Genomic DNA, 22,816 nt, shown 5'->3' with positions numbered 1-22,816 from the left:
GAATCTTCCAAATTCCAAATACTTTATATGATATCCCCCTAACCCCCACTATAGAGGTGGGTCTTAACTCCGTAGTTCTGAGGAAAGCATCAGACAAACCCAAATTGGGGAACATTCTAACAAAAATGCCTGGCCAGTACCTCTGAAAACAGTCAAGGTCATCAAAAACAAGGAAAGTCACAGCCCAGAGGATCCTGGGACTGAAAGTAATGTGGGACCTGGATGGGATCCTGGAACAGAAAAAGGGCATTATGGAAAATTAATAAAATTCAAATAAAAGTATGGGATTTGATCAATAAATAATGCATCAATATTTGTTAGTTGTGACTAATGTAAATTATAATGTAAGAAATTAATAGGGGAAACTGGATGAGGGCCATATGGGAACTCATTGTATTTGCAACTCTTCTGTAGATCTAAAGCCATTCTAAAAATTTAAACAAGTTTATTAAGACAGGGAATTGGAGAAGATAATGGAAACTTCAAGCTGTAAGTTTCACTATGAAGAGTAATATAAATGAGATGGGGTGGTAATGAGAGGGGTACATAGAGTGAAGGGCAATACTGTTTTAAGATGAGAGATGTTACAACATGTTTGCTGATAAGAATGATGGAATAAGGAGGGAAAATTTGATGTTGCAAAAGAGGGGGATGGATCAATTTCAGAAGTGTAGTACCTGGCTAGGAGAAAAGAGAGAGGATCTAAGTCATTAATGGAAGTGTTGGCCTTTCTTAAGAGCACAGATATTTCAGCCATAGTAACAGGAAAGAAAGTAGAACATATGGGTACAGATGTGGGTAAGTGTGTGGATGTGGAGCATGAATTTATGGAGATTCTCTTCTAATTGTTTCCATATTCTCTTTGAAGGAATAAACTGTCATCAGTTGGGAGTGGGAAGGCAGAGGTGTTGGCAGTTTGAGGACACAAGGTAACAGTGTGAAATATCCTTGGAGAGAGTGATTTTACTAAGAAATTATGCAAGAATTGTTTGGCAGTGTTGAATACTCATTTGAGATTTTTGGTGATTTTAAAATGAAAGTAGCTAATGCAGTTTGAAAAATTTTCTCTGGCAATGTTCAGCTACTTGGCTGCAGGGCCAGAGGAGGTGGAGACTTGAGTTTGTGAGGGTTGGGGCTTTGCCAGAGAAATATGGCAGAGGGAGAGAGCAATCTGAATGAGGGTTGGTGGTACTTAATCACTTTTATCACTTCAAGGTCATGATTCTCAATATTTTTAGGTTATGGATCCCAAAGAAATTCTGTTGAAAACTATGGATCCTCTGTGTTGAAAAATGCAGGGTTACTCACACTCACACACACACACACAATTGATCCTAGGTCACGAACTCCAACTTTAGGTGACCACCAAATAAATAGCCCCATTCCACAGTATCAGCAGTTGTTATATCAGAGACTTCCAACTAACTTCAGAAATCTGTATTTTTAAGCATTCAATTGGTATATGCCTTGAAGGCACAGATGCTTTTATAAAGCATGAATGTCATACAAAATGACTCCACGTAAACCAACTGTTAACTCATAACTAGATTATATAGGTACATGGAGATGATGCGATACTGGTCCACTCTGCTTCTCTCCTATAAACCCAAGGATGGGAAACACTTTTCTGTTTCTATACATGTCTCATGATTTTTTTTGTTGAAAACCTGGGCATTTTAGATAGTTTGGAAACTGATATCTGACTTCCCCAGGGAGATTGTTGCTGTATTTTTGTGTGTTTGTTTACTGACTCCTGGAGTAAGTTTGTGGAAATCTGTCTCCCCTTCAATATGTAGCCACTGATATTGCTGGTAAGGTTCTATTTTTACTTTTTGTTTTTAACTGTGGATTCCTAAGTATCACGTTGGAATCAGCATAGCTCAGTGGTTTTCAACTGGGGGAAATTTTGCCCCCCAGGCGACATTTGGCAATGTCTGGAGGAGGATGCTTCTGGCATCATGTGTGTGTCAAGTAGGGATGCTCCTAAGCACCATAAAATGTACATGACTTGCAACAAAAAATTTATCTCACCCTAATTGTCCATAGTGCCAAGGTTGAGAAACCTTGGATTAGCTTAGTGGCCAGCCAACAGTTGGTCAGAGGTTATGCTTAAAAACCACAAGCCAGTAAGGCTTCCACACTTTGCCAATGGATCTATGTTTGGATTGGTGGACACATTTGATTTTAAGCTGTTTATAAGTCTGCCCAGGTTTTTACTTTGTGCCATTATTCAAACGTCTTCTTTGTGCCTCCACAAGACCCCACATTCTTCCAGAACATGGAGATAACTAGTGCCTTTTCCAGTCCTGAGTATGCACACCGCTCTGCGTGTGTGTACAGCCTTACCAAACACCAAGGTCTGGTCTGTTAGATTTCTGGCTGGTCTAGTCTGTTGCTTACCCCAACCCGTATGCCTTCCCTGATTGTTTTCAATGCCCAGAGACATGGAGTTTTTTGCGCTGTGCTGCAAATTGACTTAGTCCCTTTCAGCAGCAAAGCTGATGCTTTTCTTGATAGAACTACTATTGATAGGGCTGGTGCAGGAGATGGGGGGAGGTAGGAAGCATGAGCACCCCAAGCTAAAACACACATATCCCCACTGTTCTTTCCCAAGGTTCAGCAATTTTTCTTGAACAAATGCTTCTTAATTTGTTGTATGCCTTTGATCAATTTCCAGAGTCCTAAAATGATTGTTTTTGATAATTTTATTCAGTTTTATCATTGTTATTGAGGGAGAGGATTTGCCAAACTCTTTATTCTGCCTTTCTAGAATTCTCACCTTCAGAAATTCCCAAGGCTGCACTTTGAGAAACAACAGTGTAGTGGGCTTTGGGGTTGGACAACTTGAGTTCATGTCCTAGCTCCATCACCTCATGATTATATGATCTTGCAAAGTTATTTAACATCTCTAAGCTTTAGTTTCCTTGACTTTAAAGTGAGAATAATACCAGGCAAAGTCAATTTGAAGAGTACAGGTATACTGCATTTTTTAAAAACTGTTCCTTAGTATCTTATCATGTAGATATACCACAGTTTATTCAGCTATTTCTCTACTTCCCCCACTGATAGACATTTAGTCTTATTTTCTAACTTTTTTCTATTATATACAACACTATTATGAATATATTTATGTGCACCTCCACATGTGTGACAGTTTCTATAAAGTAAATACTGAGAGATGAATTTCTAGGTCAAGTAATAAATACACGTTTAAAAAAACTTCCTGACTGCCATCCAGTGTGGCTTCACAAATGTTTTATATTCATTCCCACTACCAATGTTTGAGAGTATGCATTTACCCACATCTTGTGAAACACTTGCTTTAATCAAACTTTAAAAATGTCATTCTGATGGATTAAGAATGGTATCTTAATATACATTCCTCTGATTAATAGTAAGGTTGGTAGGGTGGGAGCGTTCATGTGTTTACTGATCATTTCTGGATATCTTCACTCATTTTTCTGTTGAGTTTTTATCTTAATGATCACAGGGATTTATTTTCTGTGTGCTGGGTATTAATCTTTTTATGTTAAAACTGTTTTTTAACTGTTTCTTGTATTTGCAGAACAAAGTTTTTATTTTCATTTAGACAAATTTATCTTTTATGCTTTTTGTGTTATATTACAACAGCGTTTCCTACTTCAACATCAACATATAGTCTGTTTTATATTTTAATCTATCAGTAATTTACTGTTTTGAATGGTGTGAATCCCTTGATTTGTTCATATGATTCGCTTGATCTGTTCATCTACTCAGAATGAATACCATACTTTTTAAGTCACTATAGTTTTGTTTTTATATCTGGTAAAACAGTTCCCTCCCAGATGCCTTTCTTCTTTTTAAAAACTGTAACTCTACTAATTCTAAATATGAATTTTGGAATTACCTGCCCAGTTCATGAAAATTTCTACTGGGATTTGGATTGGAAGTACATGAAATTTTGTGTATTGATTTGTGGGAGAATTTTTATCTTTTCATTCATTATTGAATCTGTCCAGCTGTGAGCATATTTTTTCATTCAGGTTCCCTTCTAGTCCTTCAGGATAGTTATAGATTTCTCTGTAATAGTCTTCCACGTTTTTGTTTATACCCAGACACATTATAGCTTTCATTCCTCTATAAATTTGATCTCATTTTTATTTACTTTTTCTAAATGAGTAACCTAGTGTATAGGAAAGTGTTTGATCTTTTGGTAGCTTCTGATTTTGTTATAACTTCAAACTAATAGAAGTTTCAAGAATAGTACAAGGAACCCCTTTATATCCTCTCTCCACCTATGTTTCCTTTTCATATACTTGAATGGTTTCATTTTCCAGACTTAGAACTCTGATCTACTTTGAGTTTATGTTGGAGACCTGGTGACACTATGAGGTATGAACCCAATTTTATCTTTTTCCAAGTGGCTATCTAGTCCCAACACCGTTTATTTTAAAAATTCATATTTTCCCCAGTGATTATAGCTGCCAGTTTATTACATACCAAATTACTATATGCATTCAGGTGTATTTTTGGGCTTTTTCTACTCTTTTATTGTTTTATCTGCCTATTCCTATGCCAACATCACACTTTTAATCATTGAAGTGCTATATCTAGTGTCTCCTTGTTTCTTGGTGGAAGACTTTTTGAAGAAAGTTTTCTGGCTAATGATTTTTTTAAGTTTTCCTAAATAAATATATCATATATTATATATTATATTTATTATAAAAGAAATAATATACTAAATACTAAAAAGTAATTGATCCTTTCCCTAGAATTGCAGTATGCTAACACCGTGATGCGCTTTGATTATGTTTGGCTTCGAGACCACTGCCGCTCAGCATCTTGCTACAACTCTAAGACTCACCAGCGCAGCCTGGACACTGCCAGTGTGGATTTAGGTATCAAGCCAAGGACCATTCGTCTGGATGAGACCACACTCTTTTTCACTTGTGAGTGGACAGGAGATTTGGTCTTCTTTGGGGTACTCTTCTAAAGAACAATTTGCAAAAGAATGGTTTGCCCCTTTCCAAAATAGGATATTTTTTAGTTACTTCTCCTTTTTCCTCTGTTTAGAAGCATGTATTTTTTGAGCCTTTTATTTTTCTCTTTAAATAAAATTGCTGTAGTTATTGGTTTACAGGCTCCTCAAGAGCTTCCCAGGTATGATCTGAAACCTGCACTGACACTCAGAGGTTGGGGAGAGACCAAAGAAAGAGGCGAGCCACTCCAGATTGGTAGGTGGCATGTTTAATAAACAAGGGAACTTACATGGCTTGTCTTGGATGGCCGTAAGAGCAACAGATCTCCACAACCACCAGCCAAACCTTAAAAGTTTATACAGAAGCCTTAGCTGGATTTAGTCACATATATTTCACAAATGGTCTTAATGTTACATCACTATCTCAAGGCTGTTTCCTTTGGTCAGCCTCTGGGAGTGGGGAAGGCAGGCAGAACCCAGGTTCCCAGGATACGTGAAGGTGGGGAGGAGCCTCTGAGTGCTGAGGCTCAGCTCACAGGTCATCTTTTTTGGTGACTTCTTCAAACAGTAATCCACAGCTAACATCATACATTTTAAAATTATTTTTTCAGCTTTATGGAGATATATTTCACATATAACATTGTGTAAGTTTAAGGTATACAGTGTGATTACTTGATATCTGTATACGTTGTGAAATTGTTACCAAAATAAGCTCAGTTAACACATCCATCATTTCCCATGTGTGTATGTGGGGAGAGCACTTCAGATGTACTCTCTTACCAACTTTCAAGTATATAATACAATATTATTAACTATAGTCACCATACTGTGCATTAAATCTCCACAACTTACCTTTTTTATAACTGTAAGTTTGTACCCTTTGACCTCCATCACCCATTTCCCCCAATACCCAGCCCCTAGCAACCACTGATCTACTCTGTTTCTATGAGTTCTTTTTTTTTAGATTCTACATACAAGTGAAATCATATGGTTTCTCTGACTTATTTCACTTAGCATAATGGCCTCAAGCTTCATCCATGTTGCTGCAAATAGCAGGATTTCCTTTTTTATGGCTGAATAATATTCTACTGTGTATATGTACCACCTCTTCTTTATCCATTCTTCTATCAGTAGATACTCAGGTTGCTTCCATATCTTGGCTATTGTAAATAATGCTGCAGTGAACATGGGGGTGCAGATATCATTTTGAGTTAGTGTTTTCTTCTTCTTTGGACGAACAGGATTATATTTGGTGGATCATGTGGTATTTCTTTTTTTAATTTTTTGAGGAACCTCCATACTGTTTTCCATTGTAGGTGTACCAATTTTCATCCCCACTAATAGTGCACAAGGATTTCCTTTCCTCCACATCCTTGCCAGCACTTGTTTATCTTTGTCTTTTTGATAATAGCCATCCTAAAAATTGTAAGATGATATTGTGGTTTTGATTTACATTTCCTCCCTGATGATTAGTCATGTTGAGTACCTTTTCAGCTATCGTCATACTTAATGATGACACTGAACACTTTCCCTCTGGGATGTGGAACATGGCAAGGATGTCTACTCTCACCACAGTTATTTAACACAACTCTGGAAATTCTAGTCATTACAGTAAGCTAAGAAAAGTAAATAAAATGCATGCATTTTAGAAATCAAGAAATAAAACTCTTTATTTGCAGATACATGATTATATCAACTATCCAAAATAACCTGCAATAAAGCTCCTGGAACTAATAAGTGAGTTTAAAATGTTGAAGGACACAAGGTCAACACACAAAAATTAGTTGCATTTCTATATACTTACAATGAACATGCAGAAACCAAATGAAAAATGCCTATCTACAATTGATTCTAAGAAAGTTAAATACTTAGGTATAAATCTAACAAAGTATGTACAGGATCTGTATGATGAAAATTATAAAATGCTAATGAAAAAAATCAAGACCTAAGTACTTACAGAGGCAAATCATGTTCATAGACTGGTAGATTCAACATATAAAGATATCAAATCTCTCCCAAGATATATAATTTTAATGCAATTCCTATCAAAATCTCAGCAAGATGTTTTTGTAGATATGAACAAGCTTATTCTAAAATTTAAGTGGAAAGGCACATGCCATTCAATGGAGGAAGAATAGTATATCAAAAAATGGTGCTGGAGCAATTGGACATGTATAGGAAAAAAAATAGAACCTTAACCTACGTCTCACACCTTATATAAAAATTAACTCAAAATAAATCCTCAACTTAAATGTAAAACATAAAACTATAAAACTTCCAGGAAAGAACATAGGAAAACATCTTCTGGACCTAGAACTAAATCCTGACTTGGACTAGGACTGGACTCTCAAAACTCAACATAGAACAACAAACAATCCAATTAGAAAATCAATAAAAGATACACACAGACATTTTCGCTGAATAGGATATGCAAATGGAAAATAAACACATGTAAATATGCTTAGTATCATTAGTCATTAGAGAAATGAAGGTTAATATCACAATGAAATTTCACTGTGTACCTAGCAGAATGACTAAAATAACAAATAATGACAACATGAAATGCTATAAAAGGTAGAGTAATTCTATCAATTGTACATTGCTGGTGGGAATGTAAAATGGTACAGCAACTCTGGAAAACAGATTGTCAGTTTCTGAAAAAGCTATACAACCCAGCAATTGCATTTCTGGGCATTTATCCCAGAGCAATGAAGACTTATATTCACATAAGAACCTATACATAAATGTTCACAGTAGCCTTATTTGTAGTAGCCAAGACCTGGAAATTACCCAAATGACCTTGAAAGGGTAAATGGTTAAACAAACCATCCATATAATGGAACACTACTCAGCAATAAAAAACAATGAACTATTGACACACACGACAATTTGGTAAAACCTCAAAGGAATTATGCTGAAGGAAAAAGGTAAATCTGCATGATTCCATTTATATAACATTCATAAAATAACATGGTTATAAAAATAGAGAAGAGATTAGAAGTTGCCAAGAGTTATAGATAAGAGGAGGAGTGGGTGTGGCTATAAAGAGGTAATATGAGGGAATCTTGTGCTGATAGTACAATTGAGTATATTGACTGTACTAGTAGTTACACAAAGGTGCACATGTAACAACACTGCATAGAGCTACACACACACAAATGAGTATATGTATAACTAGTGAAATCTGAATAAGTTCTGTGGATTTTGCCAATGCCACTGTCTTGTTTCTGACATTGTATTGTGGTTGTGCTTGCGCCTTTCCTTGAGCCTTCCCCAATGTTAGCATCTTGCACGACCACAGTGCAATATGCATTTCTCTGCAACTTCCTGTGAATCTATAATTATTTCAAAAGAAATATTATTTGCAACAGAAGTATTTAGCATCAATACATTTGACTACAATTTCTCTAAAAAAAAGGCCATATAAATTTATATTAAAAAATAACTGCCTTCACAGAATACTTTCAAAATATAGGACAAAGACTAAAAAACATTAATATATAAAGTGCTAATGCCATTTTCTAAGAAAAGCACTAGTATTTCAATAGAAAAATGTGAAGAAGTAAACAGATAGATCATTAAAGCATGAGTCAGCAAACATTCGGACCAGATAGTAAAGATTTGTGGGCTTTGTTGGCTATAGAGTCTCTGTCACAACTATTCAACTATTCAGTTCTTCAGTAGTAGGGTGAAAGCAGCCATAGACAAAATCTAACCAAATGGGCATACATAATACCAAAACAGGTATTACAAAAACAAGTCCCACACAGGTTTGACCCATGGGCTATAGTTTGGTAACCTGTGCATTAAAAAAAAATAGATGTCTAACAAATGTTTGTACTAGCTTTATTATTAAGATAATAAATTAAAATTTACTTATTAAATATATTTTACTTATTAAATTAGAAGAGTATATTTTAAAATAAGAATACTCAGTTTTGATGGACATGCATATGTTGTTGGAGGGAATGAAAATTGGTAGACTTTCTATAAGGTAATTTGGTTATGTTAATCAAGACATTTTTTGGAGAGAAAAAAGATGGCAGACTAGGAAGGCAAGGTGGAAACCTCTTCCCACAAACACACCAAGGAAACAACTGCAGCAAATACAACTAACCCTGAAAATGACCTGAAGACTGCAGAACAGACCATCTACACCTGGTAAAGAAGAGAAGACAACACAGAAAAGGGTAAAGTGGCAGAGCTGTGATCAAGCAGGATCCAAGCCCCTCCCAAGTCCTTGCCCACAGATGGGAGGGAGAGGATAGGTACTCAGGAAGTCTGCACACCTGGCCCTGGAGATCTGCTCTGGGAGCATGAGCCAACATTGCCTTAGGCTCCGGTGATTAGCAGGGCTAGACACCAGGGAGAGTTGGAACACTCTGGAAGGTTGAGACTTCAGCCACTTGTGGAAGACAGGCATGCTGTACTGGTTTGTTGAGACCCAAAGCAGAGGCAGCAGTTTGAAAGATTTGCCAGTAGTGGGATGGGTACCAGAGGGGCAAGGGTTGGACAAAGCTCTCAGAAGAAAGGGCAGGTGGATGATACCTCCCCAGCCCTCCCTTGGCCCAACAGGTTGGAAACTCTCAGGAACACCAGACACTCCATCCCCTTCACTGGCAATACAGCCCCACAGCTCCTTCCTGCACACCTGCCAGCCAACCCACTCAGCCCAGAAGCAGCATCAGACTTTTCTGCCTGGCATACAGAAGGAGACTCTCCCAGCTTTCTCAGCTCCACTTCAGCCCAACTTGGGAGGCGCCTGTAGCAGCCAGCTCTGGGAGCTCCTTTCTCCCTGCAGATGGCCAAGCCCAGTGCTGTGTGCTTGGCCACAGCCTGGGGGAACCCAAATGACTCACTGCTGCAGCACCCTGCCCTGCCCTACAGCTGTGCAACTGCCACACCTAACCCCACTAACCCTCCAGCCCTGCCATCACACAGGGCCAGCAGAGGGTAGCCCTGCCCACAATTATCTCAGCAGAAACCACTGCTCTGAACACAAAGGGCCAGCTGAGACAAACTGACAACTGCAGAAGACTGAGACTACTGCCAGCAGACAGAAGGGTGGCCCTGCCCATTAGCCACCAGCTGCAAATGGGGCTCCACAGCAAAGGAGAACCAGGCACTGGAGAGCAAACAGTCTTGAGCTTCTGGGCACCACAGAACACCTTCTTCATAAAGTCACTACTCTCTAGACCAGGAAACAGCAGATCCATCTAATACAAAGGAAGAAACACAGAAACCCTGACAAAATGAGTAGGCAGAAAAATATGTTCCAAACAAAACTATAGGATAAGACACCAGAAAGAGGGCTAAATGAAACGTAGATCAGCAATGTTGATAAAGATTTCAAGGTAACAGCCATAAATATAATCACTGATCTTCAGAAAATTATTGATCTCAGGGAGGACTTCAACAAAGAGATACAAGAGCTGAAGAAGAGCCATTAAGAGTTGAAGAATACAGCAACTGAAAAGAAATATACAATGGAGGGAATGAATAAGAGATTTCTGCAAGTAGAGGAGACAATCAATGAGATGGAAATCAGAGAACAGGCATACAGTGAAGGTGAGGAACAGAGAGAAAAAAGAATTCCTAGGAATGAAAGGATGAGAGAGCTGTGAGACCAATCCAAACAAAACAATATTTGGATAATAGGGGTACCAGAAGGAGAAGAGGGAGACAAAGGGATAGAAAGTCTCTTTGAGGAAATAATTGTTGAAAACTTCCCCAATCTGGGGAAGGAAATAGACATTGAGGTCATGGAAGCACAGAGAGCCCCTAACAAAAGGAACCCCAGGAAGACAACAAGACATATAATAATTAAAATGGCAAAGATTGAGGATAAGGAAAGAGTATTGAAAACAACCAAAGAGAGAAAAAAAATTATTTACAAGGGAAACCCCATCAGGCTATCAGCAGACTTCTCAGCAGAAACTTTACAGGCCAGAAGGGAGTGGCAAGAAATATTTAATGTACTGGAACAGAAGGGCCTTCAACCAAGAATCCTCTACCCAGCAAGATTATCATTCAGATTTGAAGCAGAGATTAAACATTTCCCAGAAAAATGAAGGCTCAATAAGTTTATAACCACTAAACCAGCATTATAGGACATGTTAAAGGGACTGCTGTAGATGGAAATATTCTTAAGGCTAAATAGCTTTCACCAGTGAAAATAAACCAATGGTAAATATAGTAGACCAAGTACTTGCCAAGCAAATGTGAAATTAAAATGAAAGTAATAAAACCAACTATCCATAAAATCAGTCAAGGGATATGCTAAAAGTGCAGATTATGACATCTAATACTTACAATGTGGAGGAAGAAGAAGAAGAGAAGTACTGTTAGATTGTGTTTGAAATACAGCAATCATCAATTTAGTATAGACTGTTGCATAGTCAGGAAGCTATCCTTGAACCTTATGGTAACAACGAACCTAAAGCCTGTAATACACAAAAATTTGAAAAAGAAATCCAATTACAACACTAAAATAAATATCAAATAACAAGAGAACAGTCTAAGAGAGGAAGAAAGAAACAGAGAGGAGCTATAAAAACAACCAAAAAACAATTAATAAAGTGATAATAAGTACATACCTATCAATAATTACCTTAAATACAAATGGACTAAATACTCCAATAAAAAGACACAGAGTGACAGAATGGATGAAGAAACAAGACCCATCTATTTGCTGCATAAAGTAGACTAATTTCAGACCCAAAGACACATAGACTAAAAGTGAAGGGATGAAAAAAGATATTTCATGCAAATAATAGGGAGAAAAAAAGCAGGAGTAGCAGCACTTATATCAGACAAAATAGATTTCAAAACTGCAGCAAGAGACAAGGGCAATACATAATGGTAAAGGAGTCAGTCCAACAAGAAGATATAACCATTATAAGTATCTATGCACCCAGTATAGGATCACCTACATATGTAAAACAATTGCAAACAGAATTAAAGAAAGAAATTGATTGCAACACATTCATGTTAGGAGACTTCAGCACACCACTCACATCAACAGACTGATCAACCAGACAGAAAGTAAGTAAGGGACAGAGGCACTGAACAATACATTAGGTCAGATGGACCTAACAGACATCTACAGAACTCTACACCCAAAAGCAGCATGATATACATTCTTCTCAAGTGTACATGGAACATTTTGCAGAATAGATCACATACTAAGCCACAAAAAGAGTTTCAGTAAATTCAAAAATATTGAAATTGTGCCAACCAGCTCCTCAGACCACAGTGGTATGAAACTAGAAATAAATTAGACAAAGTAAACAAAAAAGCCTGCAAACACATGGAGGCTAACCAACATGCTTCTAAATAATCAAAGGATCAATGAACAAATCAAAACAGAAATAAAGCAATACATGGAGACAAATGAAAACAGACACACAACAGCCCAAAATCTGTGGGAGGCAGCAAAGGCAGTTCCAAGAGGAAAGTCCATAGCAAAAAGGCCTACCTCAAGAAACAAGAACAGTCCCAAATGAACAGTCTGAACTCACAATTAAAGAAACTAGAAGAAGAAAAACAAATGAAGCCCAAAGTTATTAGAAGGAGGGACATAATAAAAGTCAGAGCAGAAATAAATAAAATAGAGAAAAATCAAACAATAGAGAAACAGTGAAACCAAGATCTGGTTCTTTGAGAAGATAAACAAAATAGACAATCCCTTAGCCAGACTTATCAAGAAAAAAAGAAGGCGTACGCAAATAAACAAAATCAGAAATGAAGGAATAGTCACCACAGAAATACAAAGAATTATTAAAGAATACTATGAAAAATTATATGCCAATAAGTTGGACAACCTTGAAGAAATGGACAGATTCCTAGAAAAATACAGCCTTTCAAGATTGAAGCCTTTCAAGATTGACCCAGGTAGAAACAGAAAATCTGAACAGACCAATTGCCAGCAATGAAATTGAATCCATAATTGAAAAACTCCCAACAAACAAAAGTCCAGGACTAGATGGTTTCACAGCTGTCTACCAGACATTTAAAGAAGAGCTAATACCCATCCTTTTTAAAGTTTTCCAAAAAGTAGAAAAGGAGGGAACACTTGCAAACTCATTCTATGAGGCCGGCTTCACTCTAATACCAAAACCAGACAAAGACACCACACAAAAAAAGAAAATTATATACACCAATATCCCTGATGAACATAAATTCAAAAATTCTCAACATAATAGTAGTGAACCAAATTCAAAAATACATCAAAAGGATCATCCTTCACAACTAAGTGGTATTTATTTATTTCAGGGATGCAAGGATGGTATAATATTCATAAATAAATCAATATCATATGCCACATTAACAAAAAGGATACAAACTATCTATTGAGACAATAGATGCTGTAAAAGCATTTGACAAAAATCAACATCCATTCATAATAAAAACCTTCAACAAAAGCAGTATAGAGGGAAATATCTCACCAGAATAAAGGCCATATATGATGAACCCACAGCTAACATCATACTGAATGGCAGAAAGCCAAAAGGTTTTCCACCAAGATCAGGAACAAGACAAGGATGCCCTCTCTCACCACTTTTATTCAACATAGCGCTGGATGTCCTGGCCATAGCAATCCGAAAATATAGAGATAGAAGGCATCCAAATTGGTAAGGAAGAAGTTAAACTGTCACTATTTGCAGACAACATGATATTACACATAAAAAACCCTAAAGACTCCACCAAAAAACTACTAGAACTAATAACTGTATTCAGTAAACTTGCAGGATACAAAATTAATACAGAGTAATCTGTTGTAGTCCTATATACTAACAACAAACTAGCAGAAAGAGAAATCAGGAAAACAATTCCATATACAATTACATCAAAAAGAATAAAATACCCAGGAATAAACCTAACCAAGAAGGTGAAAGACCTATACTCTGAAAACTAGAAGACACTCATGAGAGAAATTAAAGACACAAATAAATGGAAATCTATCCCGTGCTCATGGATAGGAAGAAGTAATATTATCAAAATGGTCATCCTTCCCAAAGCAATGTACAGATTCAATGCAATTCCTATCAAAATACCAACAGCATTCTTCAATGAACTAGAGAAAATAGTTCTAAAATTCATACAGAACCACAAAAGACCCCGAATAGCCAAAGCAATCCTGAGAAGGAAGAATAAAGCAGGGGGGATCTCGCTTCCCAACTTCAAGCTCTACTACAAAGCCACAGTAATCAAGACAATTTGGTACTGGCACAAGAGCAGAGCCACAGACCAATGGAACAGACTAGAGAATCCAGACATTAACCCAGACATATATGGTCAATTAATATTTGATAAAGGAGCCATGGACATACAATGGGGAAATGACAGCCCTTCAACAGCTGGTGTTGGCAAAACTGGACAGCTACATACAAGAGAATGAAACTGAACTACTGTCTAACTCCATACACAGAAGTAAACTTGAAATAGATCAAAGACCTTTTATGGTTCATAAGTCATGAAACCATAAAACTCTTAGAAGGAAACATAGGCAAAGACCTCTTGAACATAAGTATGAGCCATTTTTTCCTGGACACATCTCCTCATAATAAAAAATGAACAAGTGGGACAACATCAAACCAAAAAGCTTATGTACAGCAAAGGACACAATCAGCAGAATGAAAAGGCCACCTACAGTATGGGAGAATGTATTCATAAATGATTTATCCAATAAAAGGTTAACATCCAAAGTATATAAAGAACTCATATGCCTCAACACACAAAAAAACACAAATAACCCAATTAAAAAATGGGTGGAGGACCTGAACAGACATTTGTCCAAAGAAGAAATACAGATGGCCAACAGAGATATGAAAAGATGTTTCATATTGCCAATTATCATGAAAATGCAAATCAAAACCACAATGAGATACCACCTCACTCCAGTAGAATGGCCACTGTCCAAAAGACAATAAACAACAAATGCTGATGAGGATTTGGAGAACAGGATATCCTCCTATACTGTTGGTGGGAATGTAAATTGGTACAACCGCTGCGGAAAGCAGTATGGAGGTTCCTCAAAAAACTAAAAATAGAAATACCATTTGACCCAGGAATTCCACTTCTAGAAATTGACCCAAAGAAAACAAAAATCCCTGATTTGAAAAGATATATGCACCCCTATGTTTATTGGTGCATTATTTACAATAGCCAAGATATGGAAGCAACCAAAGTGTCCATCAGTAGATGAATGGATAAAGAAGAGGTGGTACATGTATGCAATGAATTATTATTCAATCATTAAAAAAAAGAAATCCTGCCATTTGCAGCAACATGGATAGATCTAGAGGGTATTATTCTCAGTGAAAAAAGCCAGGCGGTAGAAGACCTAGTGTACAAAGCATAACCATTTGAAGTCTTTGTCAAAATGAAACAAAACAAACCAATAAAAGAGAAATACCCAAGAGGCCTAGGTAGCTAATTGATTTGTACCAATTTAATAAAACAACCAGACAAATCAGTGAAAATTTTTACTAATTCAATTAAATAACATTTTCAGTTAGTAAAATTGCACCAATTTCAATAAGCTGATTGTCTCAACTGACTGGTGGTTTAAATCAACAGATGAATCAGTATAATGATAGCTTCATAAAGAAGCAGTACAATAATCAGGAGATAAATCATAGAACTCTGTATTAATTATATAAAGAATGCTAATTTTAGGTGCTGTTTGATCATCTCATCATGCAAAAAGACTATGATATTAATTCTATCTTCCAGAATGCTTCATAATTATTCCTACATACTTGATATTGGGAATCAATATATCCTATATTCCACTGTGGTAAATCTGCCCTTCCTATTGTACATAAGTCTTTCTTGAGTTTTAAGTGGAAGCAGTAGCCTCCTAATTTGTATCGTACCTATCTGAGCCCATCTTTCATGCGGTAGTCAGAAAAATCTTGTTATAAACATGAACTGGAACATATTCCTCCCCTTATCAGAATGTTTAATGTCCCATTATCCTAAAGATAAGGTCAAAAGTGTCTAAGTGGCTGAAAAGGCTGAGTTGTTCCGATAGCTGCCTCTGCCCTGCTTTAGTAAAACCACTTACCTTTTTGTTTTCAAAGTTTTTCCCTTACGTGACTTCCATTTCTGTAAGTGTTCCAGTCTTCTCACATAAGGAAATGAGGACGTTCAAATTCCATCTACTTATGTCAACCTGCTTACCTATTCTCCCATCTTTGAGTTCTTCACCATACTGAGTTTAAGAGAAAACTTTCCTGTAACTAGGACAAATCTTGCTATATGTTTGCATATTAACCTATATTGTTCTTTTGGCAAGAGTTACCACATTTTTAATGACTTTTCAATCTTTCCAACTTGTTTTAAGACCCATGATCGCAGGGCGATATGTGTTCTCTTCATGCAATCCATAGGATATATAACATCTATGAGTAGATATGCAATTCATAGTTATAGATGGAATTGCTCAAGGAAGTTACATACTGATTAAAAAAAGAAAAGCAAGTAAAGAAGCTTAGTAATTTATTTGGTCACCAGAATACTTCATATTTAATATTTGTACTTGTAACAGTCATTTGATTCCAAGCTGTTACATTCACACATTGGGGAAACAGTTTCACACCTCAGGAAGCAGTGACAATTTTTCCTTGGTGGTATGCAAATGAAACCAATTCATTCATTTGCAAGTGAACTCATTCATTAATTCACTCATCCAGTTAGCATTTATTGATCACTAAATGCCAGAAGCTGGAGGCTTAGGCATATATTATTGAATATTGAGTCTTGTTTTTGAATAACTCACTGTGGAGTAAAAGAGATGAACCACTAGCAGATAATTACTGTATGATTTTATAATTTCTCTAATTAAAGCAAGTATAGGAGCTATGGGATCTCTTTAGTTTTCCATCAGTTGTTTTAGCTTTATGCAGACACAGCCTTATGGCCTATTTTTTGTTCACACTTTATTGACAGAATGAGTAAACAATCATAAGAAATTGAAGAAAGATATCTTGAGATAAAAACACAGAAGTGGATTTACTTGCTTCATATCAACTTCATCAAACTCACATCTTGCTTAACAACTGTCCCCACCATTTGATTTTCTTCCTCTCATTGAATATTAGGAATACTATTCCTTACTTTATTATCTACCCAATCTCACACATAGTAAGTTTTTTTTCTGACACTAGCAGCTCATCAGGGACCTGTTCATCTTGCATCCTGGTTTCATGAAACGATGCACAGCCTCTATCTATGTATTTTCCTAAAAATAAAAAAAGTAATGTAATTCAAATACATTAACATTATTTTAAGTGGAAATTTCAGATGATTTTGACATGGTATCACCTCAGGAAAATGTGTTTCCTGAGGTAGCCTGTCACATTGGTTGATTTAGTGACAGAATGTTTTCTGTGATGAGTTTTTGTGATCTTACCTCAACCTAACATCTTAGCTGCCTTTCTGCCTACATCTAAACATTGAAGTGACATCTTCATTGAGTCGTTCACAATAATACCTGGATATTATCTTTGAGAATTACAGCTAATTTAGAACCCATTAGTATGTACATATAATTTACATTATTCAGTTAAATGTGCAATACCTTGCATGAATCTACAGTGAATCATCTGCCATCCAGTACCAGTTATCCAGCTGTGTTTGCTCTTGCCCATGTTATGCAAAAGTCTGCTTTGTTTTGCTTCACTCATGTAATTGTATGTCAACAACAGATTGTGAATGCTGATACTCTATCATTTACTTCCTCTTCCAGGTTATTTATATATATCATATTATCATGTGTATGTGTATGTATGTGTGTTTATGTGTGTTTGCAAAAATGAGAGTACTGAAATAATGAGAGTACCTGAATAAGGATAAGATAAGATATTTAGGTGTTCATATGAGGGAATTTTTGTACTAGAGAAAAAAAAACAAAATTTTACCTAATTTGCATTGCATAAATAAGACAGCATTATTTTCTGAGACTTTTATGTTGAATTTATTAATCTTCTTTATTCAATCTCTTTTCATTCTTTCTTTCATATTTTATTCATGAAACAAATATTTACTGTATACCTAGTATATTTCAGCCACTATGTCAAATGCTAGTGATTAGTGGTGAACAAGAAAATGTGGACCTTGCTTTACCTTCTAATGTAAAAAAACAGACCAAACCCAGAATTGTAAATTGAAATAAGTATATATGAAGCAGTACTCCCTTTTTTATACTTGAATGCTTCATACCACCCCCATTTGTTTTACTCTCCTCCTTTTTAATGCTTGAATGCTTTGTATACAAAGTAAAGTTACCTTTCAGTAAGGCAAAAAAAAAAAAGCCAGGCAGAGAAAGACAAATACCATATGATTTCACTTATTTATGAAATCTAAAAACAAAACAAAATGAGCAAAACAGCAGTAGATTCAGACACTGAGTAGTGACTGTTGGTTACCATGGGGGAGGGGTTGAGGTGTGTGTGTGTGTGGAGGATAAGGGAGATAAAGGGGCACAAAAATTCTCAATCATAATACAAGTTGGTCACAGGGATAGTAGTACCACATGGAGAATATAGCCAATAATTCTGTAGCATCTTCCTATGTTGACAGACAGTAAGCACACTGGGGCGGAGAGTAAAGGTTTAATAGTATAAGTAACTGTTGGACCACTGTGTGGAATATTTGAAGCCAATATAAGATTGTATATCAATGATATTTCTATTAAAAAATTAAACTGGTAAAAAAAAGACTTTGGCTTTAGTAATTCCACCTTCTATGTTTCTATTTCAAGAAAATTATCAGAAATATAGACAAGGATGATAACTATTAAAAGTGAAATTTTTCAAAAATCAAAGTACATACTCCAAAAGATGAGACTAGCTCCGTAAATTTTGGTAGTACATATTCTGCAAATTACAAGACACTTTATGAAGATTTAATTTTTAATGATAAATCATTAAAATGTTAAATGACAAGGTACAACCTTTCATATACATACATACACACACACACACACACATATACCATCTGGTTTTATCTGCATGTACAAATGATGAACATAGGTGATTTTTCTATTTCCTCATTTTTCTCTCAAAATTCTTTATACTTTGTTATCAAAGGGTGAGAAGCCAAAGAGAGAGAAAGCAGAGACAGAGGCAGAAAGTTTAAAAAAGAGAGAGAGAAAATTCCAGCATAGCCTTTCTCTCCTCTTGCTGTATCCTTTGCTTATCCTGAAGATTTTCTAAAGCATTTTGCTTCTTTGGCACAGTGGGAAAAGTCACTTGCGAAGTCACTTCATAATGTATCGATGTAATATCATTAGACCAGAGTGCCCTAATTCATTTATAAGAGGAAGGAACTGCGGGAAGCAAGAGGCCAGAGTTCTAGTTCCAACTGTGGTACTTATTGGTTGTGTGATCTTGAGTGAGTCGCTGACGTTTTCCACCATTAGTAAAATAATTAGACCCCTGTATCTCAAAAAGTTTGTGTAGAGAGGTGAGAATGGGGGCAGGGAGATAGAGAGAGGAGTAGCCCAAAAAGTTACTGGGATTTTTGTCATTATCATTCTTTAATGATTTAATGAATGCTCTGAAAGGTCCTTTACTATGTAGCTATAATTCCATTAACTTATTTACCTGATGGGGAGATTTATTTGTTCATTCATTGACTTATTAAATCATAGTGCTCAATTCACAAATAATTCTGTCTTAGAAACATTCTAAGCACTCATTTTAATTTGGCTTCATAAACCATAAAACATTGGGTAATTGGTTGCTAAAAATAAAATTCTTAAGCAGTAAATTATTGGCAGTATTCATAATTACTCTTTGTAATCCCTCTTATTTTTCTCTTAAAAGGGCCAGATGGTCATGTGACTAGATATGATTTGGATTGGCTGGTGAAAAACAGCTATGAAGGGCAGAAACAAAGAATCATCCAGCCTAGAATTTTATGGAATGCTGAAATCTTCCAGCAAGCCCAAGTTCCATCTGTAGATTTCCAGAGCTTCTTAGAAACCAATGAGGGACTAAAGGACTTTCTGCAAAACTTTCTGCTCTATGGAATTGCCTTTGTAGAAAATGTTCCTCCTACTCAAGAAGACACAGAGAAGTTGGCAGAAAGGATCAGCTTGATCAGGTAATTCATTAGTTCCCTGTTATCTGCAATTTATTTCCAGAATATGAATACCCTTGTTTTTAATCTAGAATATTTTGTGGCCTGAATAAGGGTATTCTCATTTATAGTGCTGTACTTGAGGCTTGGATTTCTAATCTCTAAAGACACGTATATGTTTATTATGATGAAGACTTCAAAGTTACTGGTATATTTTTCGAAATCCTCAAAGTGAGAGGTACCACTGCATACTAGAAAAAACACTAACTGAGTAAAGAGAACAGGTAGTAGTGTGAGTTCTACCAACAACCTGCCTTCCCATGTAGTCAATAAAAGGATTGAATAAGATGGTGCCAGACTATCATACAGTTTACTTTCTATGATTACTAAGGTTTCATCAGAGACTGATAGTTAATAATACTGCCTTATACCATATGGCATTTAACCAGCATATTCACACCCATTATTTTCTTTTGGTCATTACAAAAATCCTGATAAGTGTGTGTTTTATCCCCTATTCTACTGATGAAGCAGTTGAGTCTCAAATATGTTAAGTGCCTTGCCCAGGATTGCTCTGCTAGTAAGCAATTCAGATTCAGATTCCGGTAGGATTCAGAGAGATCAGATTTCCTGATGCCAAATACAGCGTTCTTGCCACTTGCCAGTCTGAATTTCTAGTTAGTATATAGATGGATCTTCTGTAGTATTAAATGAACTTACTTTATTATAATTATTACTTTCCTTTTACTTAATAGCCAGATATACTTCATTGTGTAGTAGATAGTATGCTAGGTCATTTGCCCTATCCCAATAGAGTATAGTCAACATTTGTCAACCATTCAGTCTAAAACACAATTTGAGAACTTTCAAGTAAAAGAAGCAATAAATAACCTGAGAATGCTTTAGAGATTATAGTTCCAGTGGAAGAACACTTCCTGTATAGACTTTGAGGGTTCAGAGAATAACATGAACTGAAAGCTAAGGAATTAAAGTGACCTTTAGTCAGATCCTACCCCACCGGGAAAATAACTATAAATTCAGAACCTGTGATGTATATCTCAAGAAGAGATACAACAACAGTGATACACCAACAGTGATACAGCATTTCACTAAATACTTGGTAACATAAGTATCCTTTTCTTTTTTTCTTATTTCTCCATGTCCAAAAGATAGATGAGAATTTACATTAATTAATTCTAAAAATAGCTGCATAAATACATCTTTTTCTATGCAAGGAAGGTGAGCACAGGAAAGAAACTTGAATATGAAAACTATTAAAAGTAGGCACATGAACAGAGTGGGATGATTCCCTAATGTTTCAGACTACATTATACTTCCACAGGTTTCCCCTGACTTCATAGAATATTAATAAGTAACAGAATTGTTAAGACTGGTGGCATGTTCAGCTGCCATCATCACCTCATAGATGGAAATCTGGAGCCAAAAAAAAATCTATTGTTATTTGTGAATAATTAAAGAAATGACTAGAAAGTTTTAAAAGATAAGAATGAAAATTTCAAATAGCCGAAAGATCTTCCTGTATTTCATTTGACAGAGAAACTATCTATGGAAGGATGTGATATTTCACTTCAGACTTCTCCAGGGGTGACACTGCATACACCAAGATGGCTCTGGATCGGCACACTGATACTACCTATTTTCAAGAGCCCTGTGGGTAAGTGGATTAGAATTATCCATAGTGGGTCTTTACTTGTGTTGGTCTTGAATAGTTTCTTCAGTCATTTTCCATTCTATTTGAACCAAGATCATATCTGCTGCTGATGATTTGTATGAGTATTTATTTCTCTCTTCCTAGAAACATGAGCATTTTGAAACACCATAGCCCAGCCTTCTTTAGACTTACAGGAATAAAATTTGGGGGAATTATTGAAAATTCACCTTACTATATAAATGGATCTTAATTTTTTTTAAACCACACATTTTTTCTCAAAGTGATTGCAAATAACTTACCAAAAAACTATTGTCTAACCATTAGTTTTGAAATTCATATAGTTTTCTTATATTTAGTTGTTATATTGCAAAGCGGTCAATCTTCCAAACACAGCTACCTTGGGTATTATATTGAAAGGAACTTGAATCCATTTTACAAGAAATTGGAGAGAAGGAATGAATGAAAAATAACCTTACATGGAATCAGAAGCTATTGAGCTTTAACTGAGATATAATTGACATATATAACATTGTGAAAATTCAAGGTGAACAGCCATTATATATAGCAATATGATTATCACCATAGCTAACAGAAAGTAGATCTTAAATGTTCTCACCACAAAAAACAAATGGTAATTATGTGACATGATAAATAAATACCTACTTAACTTTCCTACCATTTGCCTCTTATTTAGAGGTACTTCTGTGGTTGTTATTTTGTTGTTTTATTATTGATCTTGCTTCTGCATATAGATGATGAGCCAGAGGCACAAAGATATTAGTAAAGTGAGTGTACATATGGATTTATAAAGACAATATGAGAGGGTGATGAACTGGTGGTGTGTTGAACTGTTATCTTGATCTCATAGAGGGAAATCTGAAGCCAGTTTATTCAATTGATTGTGGTACAATTGATTTCCTTCAGGGTTTGTAACTTAAGAATGTTTGGTTTGGGGGAGGAAGAATAAAGCAGGTTTTAGAGCTCCTGCTCAATGTTATCAATATATGAGGAGACCAACAGTTTGCATCCTTATTCTAGGGAATACAGAAGGAAGAAATAAGAAATAGGATGAGAAGCGGCTGAACAGGGGCTGAGGT

At 36.0% G+C, this 22,816-nt stretch overlaps 1 protein-coding gene across 1 annotated transcript in view; it reads left to right on the top strand.

The window, feature by feature from the left end:
- The window catches only part of TMLHE (trimethyllysine hydroxylase, epsilon), an 82,386-nt gene that overhangs the window by 25,620 nt on the left and 33,950 nt on the right, over window positions 1–22,816 (top strand). The window contains 3 exon segments of the mRNA XM_057495822.1: window positions 4,752–4,928; window positions 19,792–20,071; window positions 21,603–21,722. Of these exon segments, the coding sequence (XP_057351805.1) occupies window positions 4,752–4,928; window positions 19,792–20,071; window positions 21,603–21,722 (577 nt within the window).

Source organism: Manis pentadactyla, chromosome X, assembly GCF_030020395.1.
Source record: "Manis pentadactyla isolate mManPen7 chromosome X, mManPen7.hap1, whole genome shotgun sequence".
Classification (NCBI taxonomy): Eukaryota; Metazoa; Chordata; class Mammalia; order Pholidota; family Manidae; genus Manis; species Manis pentadactyla.
This window is presented reverse-complemented; position numbering and strand designations above follow the sequence as displayed.